Source organism: Saimiri boliviensis, chromosome 1, assembly GCF_048565385.1.
Source record: "Saimiri boliviensis isolate mSaiBol1 chromosome 1, mSaiBol1.pri, whole genome shotgun sequence".
In the NCBI taxonomy this organism is placed as follows: domain Eukaryota; kingdom Metazoa; phylum Chordata; class Mammalia; order Primates; family Cebidae; genus Saimiri; species Saimiri boliviensis.
The window spans coordinates 174,310,990-174,334,365 of NC_133449.1; the positions used below are offsets into that span (position 1 = coordinate 174,310,990).

A 23,376-nucleotide genomic window follows, 5' to 3' on the forward strand; every position below is an offset into this window, starting at 1 on the left:
ACATAGGAAACTACAAGATGTGCGAAGTTTCAAATAATGATGAAAATAAATCACATCATGGGTAACTGATACATAGAGTATTACTTAAAGCAAGTTTTTCCCTTACCTCTCCAAACGTGCAATTCGATAAATTATGTAAGTGGTTAACACACAAACTCTGAATGCAATCCGAACAATATTAAATGATTGATGAGGAGACATAGGTAGAAATATTAGCTTGCATTTGATGACCTTTAAGGGCATTTATTTTTTTAAAAATGAGGATATGAACTCCAGTGAGACTAAAATCTGAAAATGCATCTATGTATGTATAAAGACATACATATTTATATGTATAAATGTATTTCTGCTCTACCTTTCCCAAATTAATGTCAGTTAAATTAGAATGGTGTGTGGCAAGATGTGTTTCCCTCTGGTTTTTGTTGTTGTTGTTGTTGCTGTTTTGTTTTGTTTTCCCTGTCCTATAGCTGGAATAAAATATCCGTGTTTTATGGGAAAAAATATTATGCAGGTATACCCCAGAGATAGTGCAGGTTCAGTTTCAGACCACTACAATAATGCTAATACCATAATAAAGCAAGTCAAACAAATTTTTTTATTTCCCAGTGCATATAAAAGTTGTTTACACTGTAGTCTATTAAGTGTGCAATAGCATTATGCCTAAAAAATATATACCTAACAATTTAAAATACTTTATTACTAACAAAAAAGTTAATGATGATTTGAGCCATCTTCTTGCTGGTGGTGGGTCTTGCCTCAATATTGATGGTTTGTGGCTTCACCTTGCATTTTTAAGTTATAGAGACAGCTTCTTTTCTTTAACCTCAAACAATCTCAGCTAGCTTCAAACTTTTCTTCTGCAGCTTCCACACCTCTCTCGGCCTTCACAGAATTAAAGAAAATTAAGATCTTGATCTGAATTAGGCTTTGACTTAAGGGTATGTTGTGGCTGGTTTGATCTTCTACCCAAACAAGTCAAACTTTCTCCATATTAGCAATAAGGTTGTTTCACTTTCTTATCATTTATGTGTTCACTGCGGTAGCATTTCTAATTTCCTTCAAGAACTTTTCTTTTGCATTCACAACTTGGCTGTTTGTCACAAGAGGCATAGATTTTGGCCTATCTCAGCTTCAGTCATGCCTTCCTCACTAAGATTAATCATTTCTAGCTTTTGATTTAAAGTGAGAGTTGTAGGGTTATTAATTGGCATCATTTTAGTATTTTTGTGTCTCAGAGAATAGGGAGGCCCAAGGAGAGGGAGTGAGATGGGAGAATGGCCAGTTGGTGGAGCAATCAGAACACCAACATTTATTGACAAAGTTTGCTGTCTTGTACGGGCAGTTTGTGGCACCCACCCCCCAACCCAGGCATTACAATAATAACATCAAAGATCACTGATTACAGATCACCATAGCAGATATAATAATAATGAAAAAGGTTAACATATTTAAAGTTAATAACAGTTACCAAAATATGACACAGAGACACAAAATCAACACGTGGTGTTGGAAAAATTGCAGCAATAGACTTATTCAGCACAGGTCGCCATAAATTTTGATTTGTAAAAAACTCAATATTTGCAAAGCATGCCAAAGCAAAGTATAATAAAAGGAGGAATGCTTGTATCTTCTGTTCCTCCAGACTCTAAGCTAAGTAGATATTTGAGCTAAGTGTGTATTTTATTGGTCTGTGCCATTGTAGGTGCCTCGAGCAAAGGCCTTATGCAACTACAGAGGGCAGAATCCTGGTGACCTAAGGTTTAATAAGGGAGATGTCATTCTTCTCCGGAGACAGCTTGATGAGAATTGGTACCAGGGGGAAATCAACGGCATCAGTGGGATCTTCCCAGCCAGCTCTGTGGAAGTCATCAAGCAGCTGCCCCAGCCACCCCCACTCTGCAGGGCCCTCTACAACTTCGACCTACGAGGCAAGGACAAGAGTGAGAACCAGGATTGCCTCACCTTCCTCAAGGTAGGATTCTGGGTGGCCACCAGAGTCATCTGGGACCACATAGAGACCATAGCAGAACCAGAGTTGCTTGTTTAACATTTGCTGATTTTAAAAAATTATATATTAAATATATTATTATTTATATTTATTCTTTTATGCATAAAATATATTTTATGCATAAATTATATTTTATGCATAAATTATATATGTAATATGTGTGTACAATTCAAACTACATGCAAGTGAAATCTCTGCAGAAATCTACAAATAAGTGATAGAAATCTGTGAGCCTTTTTTACTGTAATTACAAAAGTATGTACTCGTTCACTCATTCATCCATTCATTCTATCACTTTTGAGCACTTACTCTTTGCATCTCCTGGGAATAGTACATGAATAAGTCAAAGTCTTTGCTCTCCTGGCAGAGTAATGGGAAGAACAGATACGTGGACAGAAAATCACAAACAATTTGATAACATGCTATGTAAAACTACGCCCCTACCTCTTTATCATGTATGTGGAAGGGTATTCTTGCTGACTAAGTTATGGTTACCTAATTCTACTCATTTACAACATTCTATCTTGTTGTAAACATCACATTCAAAACACTGCAGACACACATAACAACATAATCATGCCTTTCTACATAAATAACCTCTTACAAGACATATTTTTCAAACATTAATTACCCTAAGATTTCTTGTGCCTCCGTTTTTCATTAGATGATTCCCCACCATTTGTAAGTATGACAGTTCTACTAAAGTCTACACTACTTTAACTCTCTGTATTCAGTATTCGTTATTCCATAAACATTCACATCTCTCATAGAAACCACAGTTGGAATTATTTTCATTCTTCACTACTGGTGATAAGTAGATCAAATATAAGTATAGAAAGTGGCACTGTTACGATAGTTTAGCCAAGGTCTTTTGTTTTGTAAAATATTTTTATTTCACCACTACCAGAAAGGAGATTTACTTCAGGTTTCCTCAAATAGACAACCTCTCTGTCCTCCATATTTTGAGATAATGATGTTTATTATTACCTTGGAACCTAAGAGTGAGACTCCTAAGGAAGGTCATTCTACAGCCCAAACGACAAAGTTTAGACGTAGACTACGGTTAGAGGAAGGTCAGTTCAATTCCACAAATATTTAGTAAGTATTTATTTTGTGCCAGGCATTAGACACACAGCTGGAGGGAGACATAAACAGGGAGTATCATCGTCTCCCTCTCTGACCCTATCTGGGAATTTACAAACTGGGACACTTACTCTACACGCTTATTCATTTTTTGAGCCTATCCATGTGCCAAGCTGGCCATTGGAGATAAAGTGATGAGTCATTGTTCTTACCTTCACAGAGTTGGCAATCTAGTGAAAGAAACACACATATAAATGGGAAATTATGATAAAGAAACCAGAAAAGAGGATTTGACCCATTCTGGAAGGCTGTGGAGTACAGAGACTTCTAGGAAATCTCATGGTCTAAACTCAGCACATCCAAATTAAACTCGAGATACTCCTTCCCAAAGTTGCTCTTTTCCTAGTGCTTTCTAGCTCAGTAAATTATTTAATTTATTCAACTTCATGTATTTATTTATGCAAGGATGCATTCAGGAAATATTTATTGCCCGACAACTAAAGGAGGCCACTGCATTAGGTGCTAGGGACAGCAAAGATTAACAAAGCAGACACAGGCCCTGCATACATGGAGTTTATGGTCTGATAGGGTAGACGGACATGAAAGAAATAATAACCTCTGGGTGCACTGGTTCATGCCTGTAATCCCAACACTTTGGGAGGCCATGGTGGGCAGATCACTTGAGGTCAGGAGTTCAAGACCAGCCTGACCAACCTGGCGAAACTCCATCTCTACTAAAAATATAAAAATTAGCCGGGTGTGGTGGCACATGCCTGTAGTCCCAGCTACTCGGGAGACTGAGGCAGGAGAATCGCTTGAACCTGGGAGGCGGAGGTTGCTGTGAGCCAAGATTGCACCATTGCACTCAGCCTGGGCAACAGAGCAAGACTCCATCTAACAACAACAAAAAAAGGAATCACCTATAAATGCATAATTGCAAATGCGTAAGAGCAGGAACCCCAACCCCTGGACCACCAACCGGTACCAGTTTGTGGCCTATTAGGAAACAGGCTGCACAGCAGGAGGTGAGCTGGACAAGCAAGCGAACCTTCATCTGTATTTATAGCTGCTCCCCATGGGTTGCATTATTGCCTGAGCTCCACCTCATGTCAGATCAGTGGCAGCAATTAGATTTTCATAGGAGCATGAACCCTATTATGAACTGCGCATGCAAGAGATCTAAGTTACATGCTCCTTATAAGCATCGAATACCTGATGATCTGAGGTGGAGCAGTTTTATCCTGAAACCATCCCCTATCCCCCTACCCTCTCTCCTTACTCCCTACTCACTGCGTCCATGGAAAAATTTTCTTTCACGAAACTGGTCCCTGGTGCCAACAAGGTTGGGTACTGCTATGTAAGAGGAAGCTAAGGGCTGGGCACGGTGGCTCACGCCTGTAATCCAAGCACTTTGGAGGCCAAGGCGGGCGGATCACCTGAGGTTGGGAGTTTAAGATCAGCCTGACCAACACGGTGAAACCTCATCTTTAAAAAAAAAAAAAAAAGGAATAAATTGCCATTTAAAAAAAAAAAGAGGAAGCTAAGAAAGGGTATAATGCAGTAACAGATTTAGATTTGAATTAATCCTGATTCCTGAGGAGCATGGAACATAATGTCAGAGAGATCAGAAGGTCTTTAGTGGATGATGAATATACAGGTTGAACTTGATGAATGTTGTAGGGGCATGGTAAGGTGTTCCTAAAATGGTATTAAGTAAAAAAAAAAAAAAAAAAAAAAAAAAAAAAAAAACGGTTTCCCGTTTTTTTGTGTTAGGTACAGGAACAGGCAAAATGAATTTGTGTTAGGTACAGGAACAGGCAAAATGAATGTATAGTACTAGAAGTCAGAGTAGTGGTTGCCTCTTAATACGTGGTGGGAAAGGGTACAAAGGAACCTCCTGGGTGCTGGAGATATTCTATATCTTCATCTGAACAGGGATTTCATGGATATATTCAAATGTAAAATTTCTCAAGATTTGCGCACTTCATTATATGCATGTGTGTATGTTTTTGGAAAGATAGACTGGACAGGGAAAATATGGCACATATACACCATGGAATATTACACAGCCATCAAAAACAATGAGTTCATGTCCTTTGTAGGGACATGGATGAACCTGGAAACCATCATTCTCAGCAAACTGACACAGGAGCAGAAAATCAAATACCGCATGTTCTCACTCATAGGTGGGTGTTGAACAATGAGAACACATGGACACAGGGAGGGGAGCACTACACACTGGGGTCAGTTGGGGGGAAATGGGGGAGGGACAGTGGGGGGTGGGGAGTTGGAGGGGATGGCATGGGGAGAAACGCCAGATATAGGTGAGGGGGAGGAAGGCAGCAAATGACACTGCCACATGTCTACCTATGCAACAGTCTTGCACATTCTTCACATGTACCCCAAAACCTAAAATGCAATAAAAAAATAAACTTTTAAAAAAATCCTTAAAAAAAGAAAAAAAAATGTACATTTATATATATGTATGTTTGTCTTGATAGAAAAGAATCTAGAAAAAATGTGTTATTCAAGCTGTTGACAGTGATTGTATCTTTATTGTGGTATAATATTTTCCTTGTTTTGCTTATCTGTATTTTCAAATGTTTCTACAAATTTACAAATAACTTTTTGTAGTAAGAAAAATCTGAACAAAAAGTTGCTTTATGTTTGATGCATTAAAAATTGAAAACATTCTGAAAAGCCTTCTAAATGAGCATAAAATTCATTTTTCTTTTTGCAAAGCTAAAAGTGCTTTTCCCTATGGCTTCCATCTTGATTTCTCTATCAGATAAATTTAAATGAAAAGCTTGGACACTTCTGGTGATTAAAAATTGGAACGTTTCTAAGTTTTCCATTTGGATTCTATTGATTCTCCAAATTATTTCTACTCCCCTGTAGTCTCGGTGACACAAATACTGCCCTTTATGAAGAAAGTTCATTTTAGCAAAAAGACTTTCCAAATAAATCAAGCACAAGCTATATTCCTCACACTTTACACCATCTGAGACTCCAAACTGATCTCTACTGAAAGCTTCTACTGCCTGAAAATGAAAGTAAATGCTGACCATGAGACTTTCTCTTTCAGGATGATATCATCACTGTGATCAGCCGAGTGGATGAGAACTGGGCAGAAGGCAAGTTAGGAGATAAAGTAGGCATCTTCCCTATCTTGTTTGTAGAGGTATGTGAGTATCAAGTCTACATCTGATTCACGCTTATACAGAAATATGCATGTGCTACAGTGATGCCTGAGAACAATTCCTATTTGATAGGAGGCTTATTTCAAAACTAAAATCTCTAAAGAATAGATGCCAGACAATAATACCTAATTCTAGCAAGAGTCTGGGGAAATGAGCGAAATCTCTCATATGCAAACTAAAATAAACTTACACCAAAAGTATTAAAACTGTGTGCCTCCTATGAGTCCACAAGTCTACATCTGAGAGTTTATTGTAAGAAAATATTTAAATAAGTATGCAAAGATAGATATATAAAATGTTCAAAAATGTTCACCATAACATTAGGTGATGACGTATAATTATGACAAACCAGAATTACTCGAAATATTCAATAATAAGGACTTCATTTTTAAAAATTGTGGTGATGAAAAAAGTGTCTCTCAATGGAGAATACTATAATATATGGAGAACAATATTTAATGTCATAAAATATTTGATATTATGGAAGGATTCATTGTTAAGCTTTTTAAAAGTTTAATAGGTATACAGTTTCAGATTTGCAGGATAAAAGAGTTCTAAAGATGTATTTCATAACAGTGTGAATATACGTAACACTGCTGAACTGTACACTTAAAAATGGCTCAGAAGGTAAATTTTATGTTACATGTCTTTTATCACAATAAAAAAATAAGTTGGACCATATGGAACCAGCTTTATAAATATATGTGTGTTTATATAAATGGATAAAGGACTAGAGAAGTGTATGTATCAAAATGTTAACATTCTGTGATCACTAGATGGTGAGATTCTAGATGCTTTTCATTTTCTTCTGCCAACTTGTATTTTCTACATCTTCTGAAATTAGCATATATTTATTACTTCTGTTTTTTAAAGAAAGATTTTTTTTAAAAAAGAAAGAAAACATGCTAAGTTATCTGTTTCTTCAGTATAATGATATAACTGGTCAATGCCTAATCTCATTAGCCATGAGCCTCACTTTAGCTTGAAGCAAGTCATTACATATTTAAAAGAGAGGTTTCCGCCAGGCGCGGTGGCTCACACCTGTAATCCCTGTACTTTGGGAGGCTGAGGCAGGTGGATCACAAGGTCAAGAGATGGAGACCATCCTGGCCAACATAGTGAAACTCTGTCTCTACTAAGAAATACAAAAATTAGCTGGGCGTGGTGGCATGTACCTGTAGTCCCAGCTACTCGGGAGGCTGAGACAGGAGAATTGCTTGAACCCAGGAGGCGGGGGTTGCAGTGAGCCAAGATGGCGCCACTACACTCCAGCCTGGTGCCTGGTGACAGAGTGAGACTCTGTCTCAAAAAAAAAAAAACACACACACACACACAAAAAACAAAGGTTTCATTGTTTAACTGCATTTATTAGGTGTTTAACATGCATAAAGCATTAAAAATGAGTAGTGGAAAGCTTTGAAAGATGTAAAAGGTGTGCTGTCCACCCTGGGGGTTGGAGGGTTTGAAACAGAGCAGACCGCAATGGAGAAGCGACCAATTCTTCTAATCATAAGAGCTAAAGCAGGTTCTGAAATGAACCTGCATTGCACAGCTCTCAAGGTTCTCTGTAACTCCTCTACTCGATCAGTGTCGAAGGAAGGGTTGGAGGAAGGGTCCAGAGAGGCTGGTCTTCTTACTGCCTCTAATAAACTCATTCCTAATGCTTTTTCTCTTGCTGGAGCCCCTTTCAGATACACCAGCCAATTCTCTTTACCTGTTCAAATTTCACTTATTTTATAAGGCTCAAATAGAAACCCACTTTCTCTACAAAATTTCAGCAAGTAGTTAAACCCTCAATGGTCTCTTACCTCACTGAATATCCGATAAGTGTATTAGTCGTACTTCACAGGCTAACCTAACACAGAACAGGCACTCTGTTTTTAAAACATTAGCTTAACAAGTGAATGAATGGAAAATGATTTGGAAAGTAGTCAAAGCTCCCAAGGGGAAAAAAAATTAAAGAGCAAACCATTCAGTGTAACCCTGTCCTAAACATATATTTAATTATTCAACTAATTTTTCATTGAGCGCCTGCTATGCCAGGACCTGCGCCTAGTTCAAAAGACACAAGACAAACATGGGTTCCTGCCCTGAGAGACTGTAAAGTCAGAAAGTATTCCAGTAGTTACAAGTATGATGAATCATGTAAAGACTGAAGAAGCCACTGTAGTGGCTCATGGCTGTAACCCCAACACATTGGGGGCCAAGGTGGGAGGTTTGCTTGAGCCCAAGAGATTGAGACCAGCTTGAGAAACATAGTGAAACTCCCATCTCTACAAAAAACTTATAAACTAGCCAGGTATGATGGCCCACACTTGGTCCCAGCTACTCCAGAGGCTGAGGCAGGAGAATTGTTTGAGCCCAGGAGGTCGAGGCTGCAGTGAGCTGTGATTGCGCCACTACACTCTATCCTGGACAACAGAGCAAGATCCTATCTCAAAAAAGAAAAAAAAAGACTGAAGTAGAGGAAACTATTAGGAAGTTATGATATGCAACTTACCTGGGCAGAAAGTCAGCAAATGTCACTTATGCCAAGATCTGACAGAAAAGTAAGTATAGAAGGAAGAGCATTTTAGGTAATGGAGGTAGCATGTGCAAAAGTCCTGCAGAATGAGGAGGTAAAGTGTAGCCAGGGGAAAAAGGAAGTACCAGAGCTGGAGCTTAGAGAATAAAAGAAGAACAAAAAGTGAAGCCAGGGAAGTAAATGTAAGGCAGATCACAGAGGACTTCGTAAACCATCCTGTATAGTCAAGATAGGCTAGGTTATGCCATGGCAATAAACAGCATCAAAGTCTAAGTGGCTTAACAAAGAAAAATATTATTCCTCACCTACATTCCATGTAGTGCAGAATGATGAGGGGTTCTGCTCACATAGTCACTCAGGAACCCAGACTAGGAAGTCCACCTGTTCCAGATAATGCATCTTGTAGCTTGTGTGGTGTATGTGTGTGTGTGTGTGTGTGTGTGTGTGTGTGTGTGTGTGTGTAGTGCATCTTGTAGCTGTATCATCTGGAACAGGTAGACTTCCTAGTTTCCACAGTAGGGATGTATGAAAAAGAGTGAGTTGTATCAGCAACTAAACACCTCATCTCAGAAGTGACACCTGTCACTCCCACTCACAGCCCATTAGCCTGAATCAGTTACATAGCCTGCTCTGATTTCAAGTCAGCTGAGAAGTATAAGGGAACACATGAAACATTGGGTTTCATTGCATTTGTCATATCATAAGAAGTGTGGATTCAACCCAAAAGCCAATAGAAGCCATTGAAAGATTTTTCGAAGTGACCAGATTTGGATTTCTTAAAGACTGTCCTGGCTGCAGTGGGAGGAATGATTTGAGGAGAGAGAAAAAAGCAGAAAGTCCAGTCAGGATGCTCCTGCATTGCCCAGTTAGATGACTGTGGATTAGACCAGGAGGTTCAGGGACGTTTCAGGAGGTAGAATCCAGGGGACTTTGGGGTTGACAGAGGCAGGGATAGAGAAGATAAGTGGTCAAGTACAGCCCTACTTTTTGATTTATGGATGTAGGTCAGTGGCAGAGGCATCTGCTGGGTAGGAAGGAGCCTTTTCTGAGAAGGAAGTTACTATGATTCAGAAACAATGGTTGACTCTCCAAGGACAGAGATCAGCTGCAATTAGCACCTCACTGGACCCATAGGAGGTACCTAAGTATTTATGGAAGTTGTTGCCTGGTCTACTGCATTATCTTGAGATGCTTCTTCATAACTCTGGTGGGGAGGGGGAGGCACCACTCATCTTATTACCCATTTCTGAAACCCATTTTCCTAAAACTTCTCCATTTAATGATTATTCATTTGGATACACTTTCCTACCACTTCACCTCTAAAATTAGCAAATACAAAAACCATCAGGATTATCATTAAACTAGCCAGTGCTTCATTTGTTCTCCTAATTGCTTGAAGGGGAAAAAGATAATCAAGTGGTTGCTCTAATCTGGAAACTTGGTTTTCAAAAATTGCCTGAAATCTAAATTGTGCTTTTTAAAGCAGCACTTAAATTTTGACTTCAGTCATTTCATTAAGACTAACACTTGCTGAGATCTCTTTAAATAAGTTTTGAATTACCAGTGCCATGCAAAGCAATTAGAAGGGAGTCTTTCTTATGAGCATGGTGTGTGTGTGTGTGTGTGTGTGTGTGTGTGTGTGTGTGTGTGTGGTGTGTGTAGTGTGTGCGTGTGTGTGTGTAGAGAGTGTGTGTGTGTGTATGTGTGTGTGTGTGTTTTGGCATAAACAGGCTTTTTCTTGTTAATGTATCATTTTACTTATTGAATTGCACCTACATTAAAAGGTGATAAAACAAAGGTTCAGCCTATGCTCATTCTTATCAGGACTCCTCCAGTGGAGCCTGCCTGGGTTATATGAACTTTGATCAGCCCACTGAGCCTCAACAATATTGTTTTAAATGAGTGGGTGCAAATCTAAGAGACCTGTAATTCTTCCCCAACAGAGCTATTAATCATGTTGGCAGAGGACAGGGCAGATGCAGAGTCTCCAGGGGCCCTTTGTCAGTGTTGATGTTAGAAAAGCTGAAGGTGGTGCTCACCTGGGGACAGAACAATTAGGCAGAAGCAGAAAAAATTAACTTTTTTCATTATAGCCATGAATGGCTGTATAAAGAACTTTACTAATTCAATTCAGAGAGTATATTGCCCTTTTACTGGGTGAACAATGGAGGGGCAGGTGCCCTGGGTCCTATAAGCCATTTTTCCTCGTTCAGGCTGCCATCAGAGCTTGCCTAAACAATTTCAATAACTTTTAATTGGCCTCCCTACTTCTGTTCTGGCATTTCTAAATAACAGCCAAAACGAGCTTTTTATTTCTTTTTTTTTTTTAATTTACATACAGAAAAATTTACTCTTTTTAACATCCAGTTCTATAAATTTTAATAAATGCATACAATTGTGTAACAACACCACAATCAAGACATAGAATAGTTCCAATAGCCACCCTGAAATTTCGCATGCTGCCCTTTTACAGTCAATTTCTTCCCCAACTCATAACCACTGGCAACCACCAGTCTGTTTTCTGCTCCTGCAGGTTTCTTTTTCCAGAATGTCATGTAAATGGAATCATACAGAATGTAGCTTTTGGAGTCGGGCTTCCTTCATTTTGCATGATGCATCTGGGATTATCCATGCTGTTTCGTGTATCAGTAGTTCATTCCTTTTTGATGCTGAGTAGTATTCTATCATATAGATGTGCCAGAGTTTGTTCACTCACCTCTTGAAAGACACTGGAGTTGTTTTCCAACTGTTGGCAACTATGCGTAAAGCTGCTATAAACATTTTCATACTGGTTTTTGAGTGGGCACAAGTTTTCCTTTCTCTTGGGTAATTACTCAGGAGTGGAATTCCTGGGTCAGATGCTAAATGTGTGTTTAACTTTCTAAGAAACTGCCAAACAGTAGCATGAGCTTTTAAAGGCATAAATCAGATCATATCACTCCTCCACCTAAGTCCTGCCAGACTTCTTATTATACATAGAATAAAATGGAACCCTCCCTGACTCTTGTGATCTGGCCCCTGCCTGTCTCTGCAACCTCTTTTATCATCTTCTCGTCGTATTCTCTGTTCCAGCCTTCTCTCTGTTTCTTTCTTCTGTCTTTCTCTCAAGCAAGCTGAGCCCTTTCCCTTTTTAGGACTTCCACACTAGCTTATAGTGCCTCTTTGGGCATGTTCTAACCTCCATTTTTACGTAGCTAGCTCCTTGTTGACATTTGTTGCTTCAGCTTAAATGCCACCTTCTCAGATCTTCCTCGACCCCCTAATTTACAGTAGCTTCCTCCCCCAGTCACTCTCTTTCACATCAGAGCACTTATTATATGATGTTTTCTTGTTTACATGCTGGCTCTGTCATTTATAAGTCATCCCTTCCAGGCCTCAGCCTTATCTTTAAAGTAGACACAATAATACTCATTCCCCTACTTGATGAGGTTTTCACAATATTATATGCTTCTTGAGGCAAGAAACACATCTTTAAAATTTTCTTTTTAAGAAATTTATTTATTTATTCCTCAAAAAAACCATATTCAATAAAACTTTCTATCTCAGCTATTTTAATCCTCTGCACATTGTCACTAAAAAGTCCTTTAATGGGCAAATTTCCTTTACCTCTATAGTTGGATTTCTACATTAGAATGAGATGTGGTTTTAGAGGGCAGCTGGTAACAATAACAAAAATGGAAATTTAGGTAATCATTCTAAAATTTTAAAGTTATTGCACTAACCCTTGTTTGTCAACATTTTTCAGATTTCCAAAGAAAATGAACATACAGGGACCCTCAGTGAGTAGGGTACTCAAAATATTATTATATATTTCTTGTGAGAATTGACCAATATAGTAGGGAAGACAGACATAACACAGTGGTGTACTGGAGCTGGCTGGAACTAGATCACAAGAGCTGGTTGTTACATTTTCAGGAATTTTGCCAGCCAGGTGTTAAACCATTGGTGGCTTGGAAAACTCCACAAATTAGGACTTGTTTTCTTTGTTGCTTGCTACTATTTTTTTTTTTGGACAGCTTTTTTGCCAACACATCACTGGCCAAGAGATATAGAACAAGGAAGAATGGTGATTACATGAACATATTTAAAGGAAATGGTAAAAGGCAGTCTTAGAATAAGGATTTGGGGTACTGAATGCACTTATATTCTGACTCAAACACATCAAATGTATAAATTTGAGCAACTTCATTCACTCATTATTCCACAAACACTAAGTATCTACTCTAGGGTACAGGAGAGAATCGTGCGTAGAAAAAGAAGGTCCCTGCAACCCAGGGAGCCTACAGACTAGTGGGGGAAAGGCAAGAAAAGGATTGTGGTTTGGAGTGAAAAATGCAATGACTGGGAAGCACAGGGGCTGCTGGGAGCACCAGGAAGGGCAAGGGGATTCCAGGATTGCTAAAGGAAGAGGAAGGAAGCCCACTAGGTGAAAAGAGCTGGATATGACTGGGGAAAATGGGTAAAAACAGAATACTCTCAGTCAGGAAAGAGCATCATGGCTTATTTTTATCCCCTTTGGACCTCAGTAAAAGAGTAATACTTTGCCAGAAAGTTGTGAGAATGCATTGATAGAGCAAAATCATGAGGATGCACTGATAAAAGATGGAAGCTGTTACTGTGCTCACCAAGGAATGAGCATCTGAGCCAGTGATTGAGGAGGTGGCATCTGACCTGGCTTCACATGGGCGTGGGTAGGAACTGGCTACTCACATTAAATCAAGAAGACAAACTTCTCATTGGACCTTTTGTCTTTTCAGCCAAACCTCACCGCAAGACACCTTCTAGAAAAGAACAAAGGTCGCCAGTCATCCCGCACAAAAAACCTGTCCCTGGTGTCCTCGTCCTCCAGAGGCAACACATCCACCCTCCGTAGGGGCCCCGGGTCCAGGAGGAAGGGGCCTGGGCAGTTTTCCATCACAACAGCCTTGAACACTCTCAACCGGATGGTCCATTCTCCTTCGGGGCGCCATATGGTAGAGATCAGCACCCCAGTGCTCATCAGCTCCAGCAACCCCTCTGTGATCACCCAGCCCATGGAGAAAGCAGACATTCCCTCCAGCTCGGTGGGGCAGGTAGGGAAGAAACTCCTGGGACGAGGGCACTTTGGAGTTGGGCAAGTGATTCATACATGTCACAAGCAATATTTGATGTTTAGTACTTGCTGGGCATCCAGAATGCCCTGATAGTAACTAATGCCGTACGTATTGCATGTCACAGTTGTATAAACATTTCCTTTCATCCTTGAACAGCCTGCGAGTTAGGTGTTATTACTATTATCCCCATTTTACAGATGGGGGAACTGAGGTTTAGGGGGGTTAAACAGCATTTTCCAAATTCTCACAGATACTTTTCTTTCCCTTGCTGAGTGCCATGACATGGTTCCTGTCCCTTAGAGAACTTCCGTCTGAGAAGACGATAGCACCTATTTTCTCAAGGGTGTTTTGGCATCACAATTTAAGATTCACTATCCCAACCTCTGGCAATGTATTAGGCATCAGATGGAAAGAAAGCAAAAGAAACAAAAAGAAACTATGGCTTATTGAATGTTCTTAGGACTGGTTACCTACATTTATAGGACCCAGTGCAAAATGAAAATACAAGTCCTTTGCTCAAAAATGATCAAGAATTTCAAGATGAGAACAGCAGAGCATTAAACCTGTGTGGCTATGCAAGTCACACACTGGTGAAGCTAGTCCTGGGTGTTTCCAGATGGAGAACCTGATAAGATAATGCATGTAAACTGCCTAGCACCATGATACCTGCCATATACTTAGCATCCAGTAAGCATTAGCTCTTAATACTATTGTTGTTAACCCTGGTCACTGTATTGCCAACTGAAGAGAGATAAGCCTAGAGTTGGTCATGGCAATCCAGAAGCTGAAGTATTTCTAGCAGCATATGGCTATTTAGGTTGAAGGGTACTTCAAAAGATGAAGGAGTGGAGGTATGAGGCGAAGTAATTAAGAAGAGCCACATGTTGGGTACTCAGCTGAAAACATTCTTTGGGACCATGCAGGTCACAACTTGAAAGGACAAAACCCAACTTGCACTGATGTATTTTTTTTAAGAAGCCGTAAATCTTGTTTTTAAACATGAATTTCTACCTTGGGATTAAAAGGCTTAGTTGGACTCTAATCCTTTTTTAACAAGACAAGGAGGAAAGAGAAAGTCAAGGGCTCCTCAAAGACCTGTGTGCTATTCTGAAAGGAAAACAATCACCTCTTACAACACTTCTTCATGTCTTATATCACTGTCCAGGTCGCTAAGAAGTTGGCTCCTCATGTAATCCTGCCCACCGCCTGCACCACATGCACACACATACACGCTTTCTCTTTCTCCTCCATTACACTCCGCTTGCTTTAACAAAACTATAAAACTTTCTACATACACATTGCACTTCTTTACAAGCACATATTAATATATGCTTTATGCCCAAAGTTCTCACACACACACACACTAAAATGGGAGCCTTGTGACTCACAGTTAAGCCAAAGAGTCACCAAATTTTTTGAAACGATTCTTTATATATAGTCATAGATATATAAAGTGCAGCCCACACTCAATAGAAATATATATAAAGTACAGCCCACACTCAATAGAAATAAGCTAACTCACTCAGCTCTAAGTTAGCATCACAAAAGATTTAGCCAAGAGTCATTTTCTGTGTGCGTTTCAAATTCTTATTCTGGGCATTTATGTCATCTACACAGGCTTGACTGGAGTGGGAGAAGTCTAGTAGGAGTTAAAAGAAGCATTATTCCTTCGTAGTTTTCACAAAGAGTGAGAATTCCAGAGTATGGCATTCACACATCCAATGACCAGGGAACCATTTCACAGCAGCCTTTTCTCCATTCAGATGGCTGTGGATTATATTTCTATATGTTTGTCCAAGGGTTGTAAAAACACACTCAAATGGCCCACTTATGAGTTATACCTAAAGATGAGCGGAAAGTTGAACAAATGACAAGTTCTTCCCTTTTCTCTAACATTCTTGAGAGCTGTGGTTGGATCGAGCTCATCACACTCTTCCTACCTCCCCTGCTCTAGCAACCCACATGGTGCCTAGACCCTAGCAGGTGCTCAATAAATCAAGGAATCAAGACTTTTGACATAAATAGCTGAGCTGATGGTAGTGACATATACTTAGGGAAGACTGGAGAAAGAATTAATTTCTTAAAGAAAGATTACAGATGAATGTAACTCTTCCAGCCAATAAACATCTGTTGAACGCTTACGATGTGCTAGTAACCATAGTGAGTACTGGGGATTCTACTACCAAAGCAAGAACAGTAATATAACCTCAAACTTTACTGAAACTAATACGAGTTGGTTGGATCCGTAGGTAGGTAGGTAAGTAGGTAGATATATAGATAGATACATAAATAGAATGATATCCTATAATGGGAAAAGTCTCCTTTGACTGCCAGTCTCCTAAGTCCTGCTGTCTATTCTAAAACTGTAGTAAGAGCCTTTGTAGGGGAGGTATTATCAATGCTTTATAGCAAGGTAACTAAGGCCCCAAAAGAAAAATGATTAAGCCAAGCTCATGTAATTTAGTAAAGAGTCTGGATTGAATTTAGAATTGTCTAATTCTAGAACACAAGCTCTTGTCATTACACTATGCTGTCAACCAAGACCACATTAAGCAACATTGTTATGCCCATGTAGTTTATCCTGGATGTCTGCAGCCTCCCTTTTCTTGGTCATCTTCACTTGACTCCTTTTCAATGCTAAGGCCTTCCAGCATTCTCTTCTCTACCCGCCCCCTCAGTAAAGAATTTGTCCTAAGTGTTTTGCACCTGAAAAAGGCTTCCATTTACTGTTTCCTCATGACCTACCAGTTGCGTCCAAACATTGTGTACGGTGCTGATGGCACCAAGAATAAGCTGCTGCCTTGTTCTCCCCCTGTGGTAGAGACAAGTCTTGGATTGTCCCTCAAACCCCAAATGGGAGCAATTGCTGCCCCTTTATAATGAGAAGCCAGAGTCAGGAATTTTTTCCCCTTTGTCGTTGTGTCTTTCCACCTGTGGGAAACCACTTGGAACTTCCGGGTAGAACATCAGGAAATGACCTCACAGATGAACTGCAACTACAGACTAAAAACAGTGGCACTCAAACACAATTCAGGATTAGACCTGAAGTTGCTGAGTAAGATCTGTGGAAAACTGCAGTGGAGGAAGTTAAGTGGGTGGACTGAAACCAAGGCAGCTGGTCTCTGGGAGAGTCCTGCAGACAAAGAAAGTCAACTACACATGACACAAGTTAGAAAGAAGTCCTTCAGTAAATGCCTCTTTGGGGGAAGTCACATGTGCAGGACACTCCCTGGAGATTCTAAAGTTGACTTGGTTCAGGATGTGGAGACTGCTTACCTCCTGCCTCCCACACTTGCAGAGCAATGAAGCATTCTTGTTTTTCTAAGAAGTTCTGCTCCTCAATATGCTCTCTTTCTCTCTTTCCCTTTCCCCTCCCCGCCAATCCTTCAGCCCCACTCCCTCAGCCTTCCTCCTTCTGTATTACAGATCCAGAATAGCTGAACTGCCGTGCAACTAGAAAGCTCTCTTTCCCTCACCTCCTACATTCAGCTAGTCAGTCAGCTGATTGTGTCACCTAAATAGTTATTGCTTTTGCCCATTCCATTTCACAGCCTTAGTTTGGGTCCTCATCTCTTGCCTAGACTCCTGCTCTGGCCTCCTCACTGGCCTCCCAGAGCCCACACTCAATCACTTTGCCTCATCCTGCCCAATCCCTCCCACTCCCATCCATGCTTCCAGTTATGGCCTCCATAATGACCTCTTGCAAACCAAAATCCCTTTGGCTACTTCTCTTCCTCAAACCATTAATAGATCCCATTACTGAGTGATCACTAAAACCAAGAAACTACCATAAGGGATTTACAAACATATGACGCTCCTCAAAACTATTCAGAGTAGGTATTGGTATGCTCATTTTACCAAAGGGGAAAACTCTGGAAGTGAAAGATTAGGTATTTTTCTTAGTCCTTTTTTTAATTTTAATTTTTTATTTCAGTAGCTTTAGGGATATAAGTGGTTTTCGGTTTCATGGATGAATCATATAGTGGTGAAGTCTGAGATTTTAATGTTCCCATCACCAGAGCAGCCTACATTGTACCCAACAGATAATTTTTCTTCCCTTAACCACCCTTACCCTCCCTCTCTTCCTTGAGTCTCCCATTTCCATTACACCACTCTGTATGCCTCTGCATACCCATAGCTTAACTCTCACTTGGAACATGCACTATCAGTTTTCCATTGCTGAGTTATTTCACTTAGGATCATAGCCTTCGGTTTCATCCAAGTTGTTGCAAAAAACATTATTTCATTCTTTTTTATGGCTGAGTATTCCATGGGTGTATATATATATGCACAATATATTTTCTTTATCCACATATCAGTTGATTCCTTATCTTTGCAATTATGAATCTTTTTGTTATAATGACTTCTTATCCTCTAGGTAGATACCCAGTAGTGGGATCAAATGATAGATCTACTTATAGTTCTTTGAGAAATCTCCATTCTGTTTTCCAGAAAGGTTATACTAATTTGAATTTCCACCAGCAGTGTATAAGTGTTCCCTTTTCACCACATCTATGCCAACATCTATTGTTTTTTTACTTTTTAACAATGGTAATTCCGACTTGGGTGAGGTAGTAACTTATTGCGGTTTTAATTTGCATTTCTCTGATAACTGGTGATAGTGAGCATTTTTATACGTTTGTTGGCTGCTTGTATCTTATATATTTTCTTTACCCCACTTTTTAGTGGAATTGTTTACCTTTTTCTGAGTTCCTTGTAGATTCTGGATATTAGTCCTTTGTCAAATGCATCATTTGCAGATATTTTCTTCCATTCTGTAGGTTTCTGTTTACTCTGATGATTATTTCTTTTGCTGTGCAGAAGCTTTTAAATTTACCTGGGTTTCATTTATTTATTTTTGTCTTTGTTGCATTTGCTTTTGTGATCTTAGTCATAAAAGCTTTGCCTAGGCCCATGTCCAGAAAAAGTTTTCTAGGTTTTCTTCTAGATTTTTTTTTTTTTTTTTTTTGGTTCTTCACTGCCTTGTATTGTGTGCATGTATGTATATAAAACATATACATGAAACACATTTCTATATATGCGCTATATATGAGAAATATGTTTTATATATGTACACATATGCAAAATAGATGAGAAACACATTGCTAATATAAAATACAATTGCTGAGGAAAAAATTAGTTAATTGATTTTAATTTTTTTTTTAATTGCATTTTAGGTTTTTTATGGTTTCAGGTCTTAGATTTAAGTCTTTAATCCATCTTCAGTTAACTTTTGTGTATGGTGAGAGATAAGGATTCAGTTTCATTCTTCTGTATGTGGCTATCCAGTTTTCCCAACACCATTTATTAAATAGGATGTCCTTTCCCCAGTTTACAGTTTCGGGTGCTTTGTCAAAAATCAGTTGTTCGTAAGTGTTTGGCTTTATTTCTGAGTTCTCGATTCTCTTCCATTGGTCTATGTGCCTACTCTTATACCAGTACCATACTGTTGTGGTTACTACAGCCTTGTAGTATAATTTGAAGTCATTTAATGTGATGCCTTCAGATTTTTTCTTTTTGCTTAGAATTGTTTTGACTATTTGGGCTCTTTTTTGGTTCTGTATGAATTTTAAGATTGTTTCTTCTAATTCTGTGAAAAATGATGTTAGTATTTTGATAGGAATTGCACTGAATCTGTAGATTAGAGTAGTATAGTCATTTTCACAATATTGTTTCTTCCAATCTATGAATGTGAGATGTATTTCCATTTGTTTGTGTCATTTATGATTTCTTTCAGCAGTGTTTTGCAGTTCTCCTTGTAGAGATCTTTCACCTCCTTGGTTAATTATATACCTAGGTATTTTTAATAGCTATTGCAAAAGGGATTGAGTTCTTTATTTAATTCTCAGATTGTTTGTTGTTGGTGTATAGCAATGCTACTGATTTGTGTACTTTGATTTTGTAACCTGAGACTACTGAATTCATTGATCATATCTAGAAGTCTTTTGGAAGAGCGTTTAGGGTTTTCTAGGTATAATCATCAGCAAACAGAGATAGTTTGATTTCCTCTTTTCTAAATTGGATGCCCTTTATTTCTTTCTCTTTCTTGCCTGACTGTGCTGGCTAGGAATTCCCAAAAAGATTAAGTAATTTGTACATTGCAAGGGTAGAAATAGGGCCCAGACTTGAGGCAAGACCTGTGCTCCCTTCCCTAAGTAAGCTTTTAGTATGGTATTCTAGACTCTCCATTATCTGGCTACAGTTTACCTCCCTGGACTCCCAGGTCCACTGACATACACATGTGCATACACACAAAAGTACAGTGTTTGAGCCTGGGACGGTGGCTCACGCCTGTAATCTTAGCACTCTGGGAGGCCAACGTGGACAGATCACAAGGTCAGGAAATCAAGACCATCCTGGCCAACATGGGAAACCCGTCTCTACTAAAAATACAAAAATTAGCTGGGCGTGGTGACGTGCGCCTATAGTCCCAGCTACCCAGGAGGCTAAGGCAGGAGAATCACTTGAACCTGGGAGGCAGAGGTTGCAGTGAGCCAAGACAGCACCATTGCACTCCAGCCTGGTGACAGAGCAAGACTCTATCTCAAAAAAGAAAAGAAAAGGACAGTGTGTGTGTACATTCCTATATGCACAGCATGTACTAGGTCACCTCATGGCTTTTTGTCCTTGTACCCAGCAGAATGCCTGGATTATTCTGGGCAATGAACAAATATTTTTTGAATAAATAATTGCTGTCCCTTCTGGAATTTATTTTTGTTTCATTCTTCTGTTACACTCATATCCATACCCCAAGGACCTATAAGCATATTGTTTCTTCAAGGAAGCTCTTGCCACCCCTTTTCTGCAGAATTATTTCTCTTATATGTATCTCTCTGGTATTAACAGCACATTGTTTATACCTGTGCTGTAGCATATATGTTAGAACATATAACACCCTCTTGGCACTATAAATACCACATGTATATCTAATCAACATGCTTAAAATTGAATATTTTTTTCTTAAGAGCAGGTTTGATGTTTTGTTCACTTACGTGCTCTTGAGTTTCCAAACCCCTCTTCTGTTACCCGGAAAAAAAAAAAAGATAAGAGAAAGAGAAAAAAGAGGGAGAGGGCTCACTTAAGTCAGTGTAAGGAATGTGATTCCTTCCCCCACCGTCCTCTATCCTATGCCAGGATGATAATGACAAATCCAAGCATCTTTCCTGGGCTCCTCATCTGGGAAGATGAACTGTCATGTGCCCTGGTGACTTCTGAGGTCTATAGAGCTGACTGTCCTTTTCACCCCATATATGAAATAGTCTGCATAAAGTAATTTTTGGGAGTTTGAACTATTATAAATCCAGATCCTCGCCCAGGGTACTCCTTTGTCACTGTCTTTCACAGGAATCCCAACCCAACTGGATGGTCCTCAGGGCTGCCATGAGAAACTATTTTACTTAGTACCAATATACATGTTTTCTTCCTTTGGACACCCTTCTAGTGCAAATTTATATTTAAGATTCTTAGCTAATCCTCCTCCTTGAGATAATTTACAGAGATAAATTAACCCTATGTTTATAGTCTTATGATGACATCTCTCAAGATAAACATTTCTCTTATTTTACAATTTTCACTCAACAAATCCATACTCATACGTGATGTTGTCAGAGTACTCCAGAACTCACTGAGTACTCCCAAAGAGTTGTGGGTAGAAAAGGGAGGAGGCACCATTAGATGAACACTTATCCCTACAATTGTTCTGTTCCATGTTGTCATTATCTGCCCCCATAGTGCCTTTTATGGGGCCTACTGAGTGGCTGAAACGTGTTTGTTAACTTTTTGAATGTGTACACCCTGGGTGAAGATAGCCCCTTAAACTTTCTCATAAATTACCAGTTAATGCCTTAGCAGGAGTTCACAGGCAGATGGCTGAAAGCAAGAAAGGACCAGAAGGCCCCCTGCCTCTCTCTCTATTCTGCCAGAGCCCCCTGAGTAAAGAACTGTCATGAGCCACCCAGAGAAACAGTGTTTTACAGAAGAAACCACGCCAGCCTCCCCAGGTACCGCTTCTCCAACCCAATGATGGGATGTAGGACTAATCAGTAACCACTCTGAGCTTGTTTCCCCTCAAAAGATGAGAGTTAACCTCTGACTCACAAGCTTGTTGGGAAGATCAAAAAATAGAAAGTGAATATAAAGTGCTTGGCTACCATTTCTTTTCATTGTTGTTATTTAAAAAATTTTTTAGCCGTCAAACTTTCTTAGCAGTTGCTGGTTTGCTTTTCAATCTCTATCATTATTTTTTGAACTTTTTATAACAGAAAATTTCAAATATATATAAAGTTGAAAGAATGGTATAATGAACCCTTCAAGTACACATAATCTAGTCTCAGCAATTATCCACTCATGGGCCAGATCTATCTCCTTTCATTCACCTGCTCCCCTCTGGGTTATGTATTTGATATTATTTTATTTATTTATTTATTTATTGAGATGAAGTCTCACTCTGTTGCCCCAGCTGAAGTGTAGTGGCACAATCTCAGCTCACTGCAACCTCTGCCTCCCAGGTTCAAGCAATTCTCCTGCCTCAGCCTCCCAAGTACCTGGGACTACAGGCATGCACCACCATGCCTGGCTAATTTTTATGTTATGATTAGAGATGGGGTTTCACCATGTTGGCCAGGTTTTCTTGAACTCCTGACCTCAAGTGATCTGCCCACCTTGCCTCTTGGGTTATTTTAAAGCAAAGCCCAGACATCATTATCATTTCATTGGAAAAATTTCAGCAAGTGTCTCTTTAAAAATATTTTAAACATAATCATGATACCGTTATTACACACTAAAAAATGAAGAACAGGCCAGGCGCGGTGGCTCACACCTGTAATCCTAGCACTTTGGGAGGCTGAGGTGGATGGAACACTTGAGGTCAGGAATTCAAGACTAGCCTGGCCAACACGGTGAAACCCCATCTCCACTAAAAATACAAAAACTAGCCGGGCATGGTAGCGCATGCCTGTAGTCCCAGCTACTTAGGATGCTGAGGCAGGAGAATGGCTTGAACTACAGCCAGGTGACAGAGGTTGCAGTGAGCAGAGATTCGTACTATTGCACTCCAACCTGAATGACACAGAACAAGACTCCATCTCAAAAAAAAAAAGAACAATTCCTTAAAAACATTATTCAGTGTTCAAATTTTTATATTTGGCTTATGTTTTCAGTGTTTGTTCAAATGTGAACAAAATGAAGTAAACATGTTGCATTGGGTTAATATGGTTCCTAAATTTTATTATTATTATTATATTATACTTTAAGTTCTGGGATACATGTGCAGAATGTGCAGGTTTGTTACATAGGTGTACATGTGCCACGGTGGTTTGCTGCACCCATCAACCCATCATCTACATTAGGTATTTTTCCTAATGCTCTCCCTTCACTAGCCCTTTACCCCACAACAGGCCCAGGTGTGTGATGTTCCCCTCCCTGTGTTCATGTGTTCTCATTGTTCAACTCCCACTTAAGAGTGAGAACA

General features: G+C 39.5%; 1 protein-coding gene across 3 annotated transcripts in view; it reads left to right on the forward strand.

The window, feature by feature from the left end:
- Positions 1 to 23,376, forward strand: part of SH3RF2 (SH3 domain containing ring finger 2) — a 144,960-nt gene that overhangs the window by 59,180 nt on the left and 62,404 nt on the right. For all 3 annotated transcript variants that reach the window (XM_074381260.1, XM_003920561.4, XM_074381257.1), the window contains exons 3-5: positions 1,703 to 1,972; positions 6,176 to 6,271; positions 13,572 to 13,886. In XM_074381260.1, coding sequence (XP_074237361.1) covers positions 1,703 to 1,972; positions 6,176 to 6,271; positions 13,572 to 13,886 — 681 coding nt within the window. The remainder of the gene's footprint in view (positions 1 to 1,702; positions 1,973 to 6,175; positions 6,272 to 13,571; positions 13,887 to 23,376) is intronic.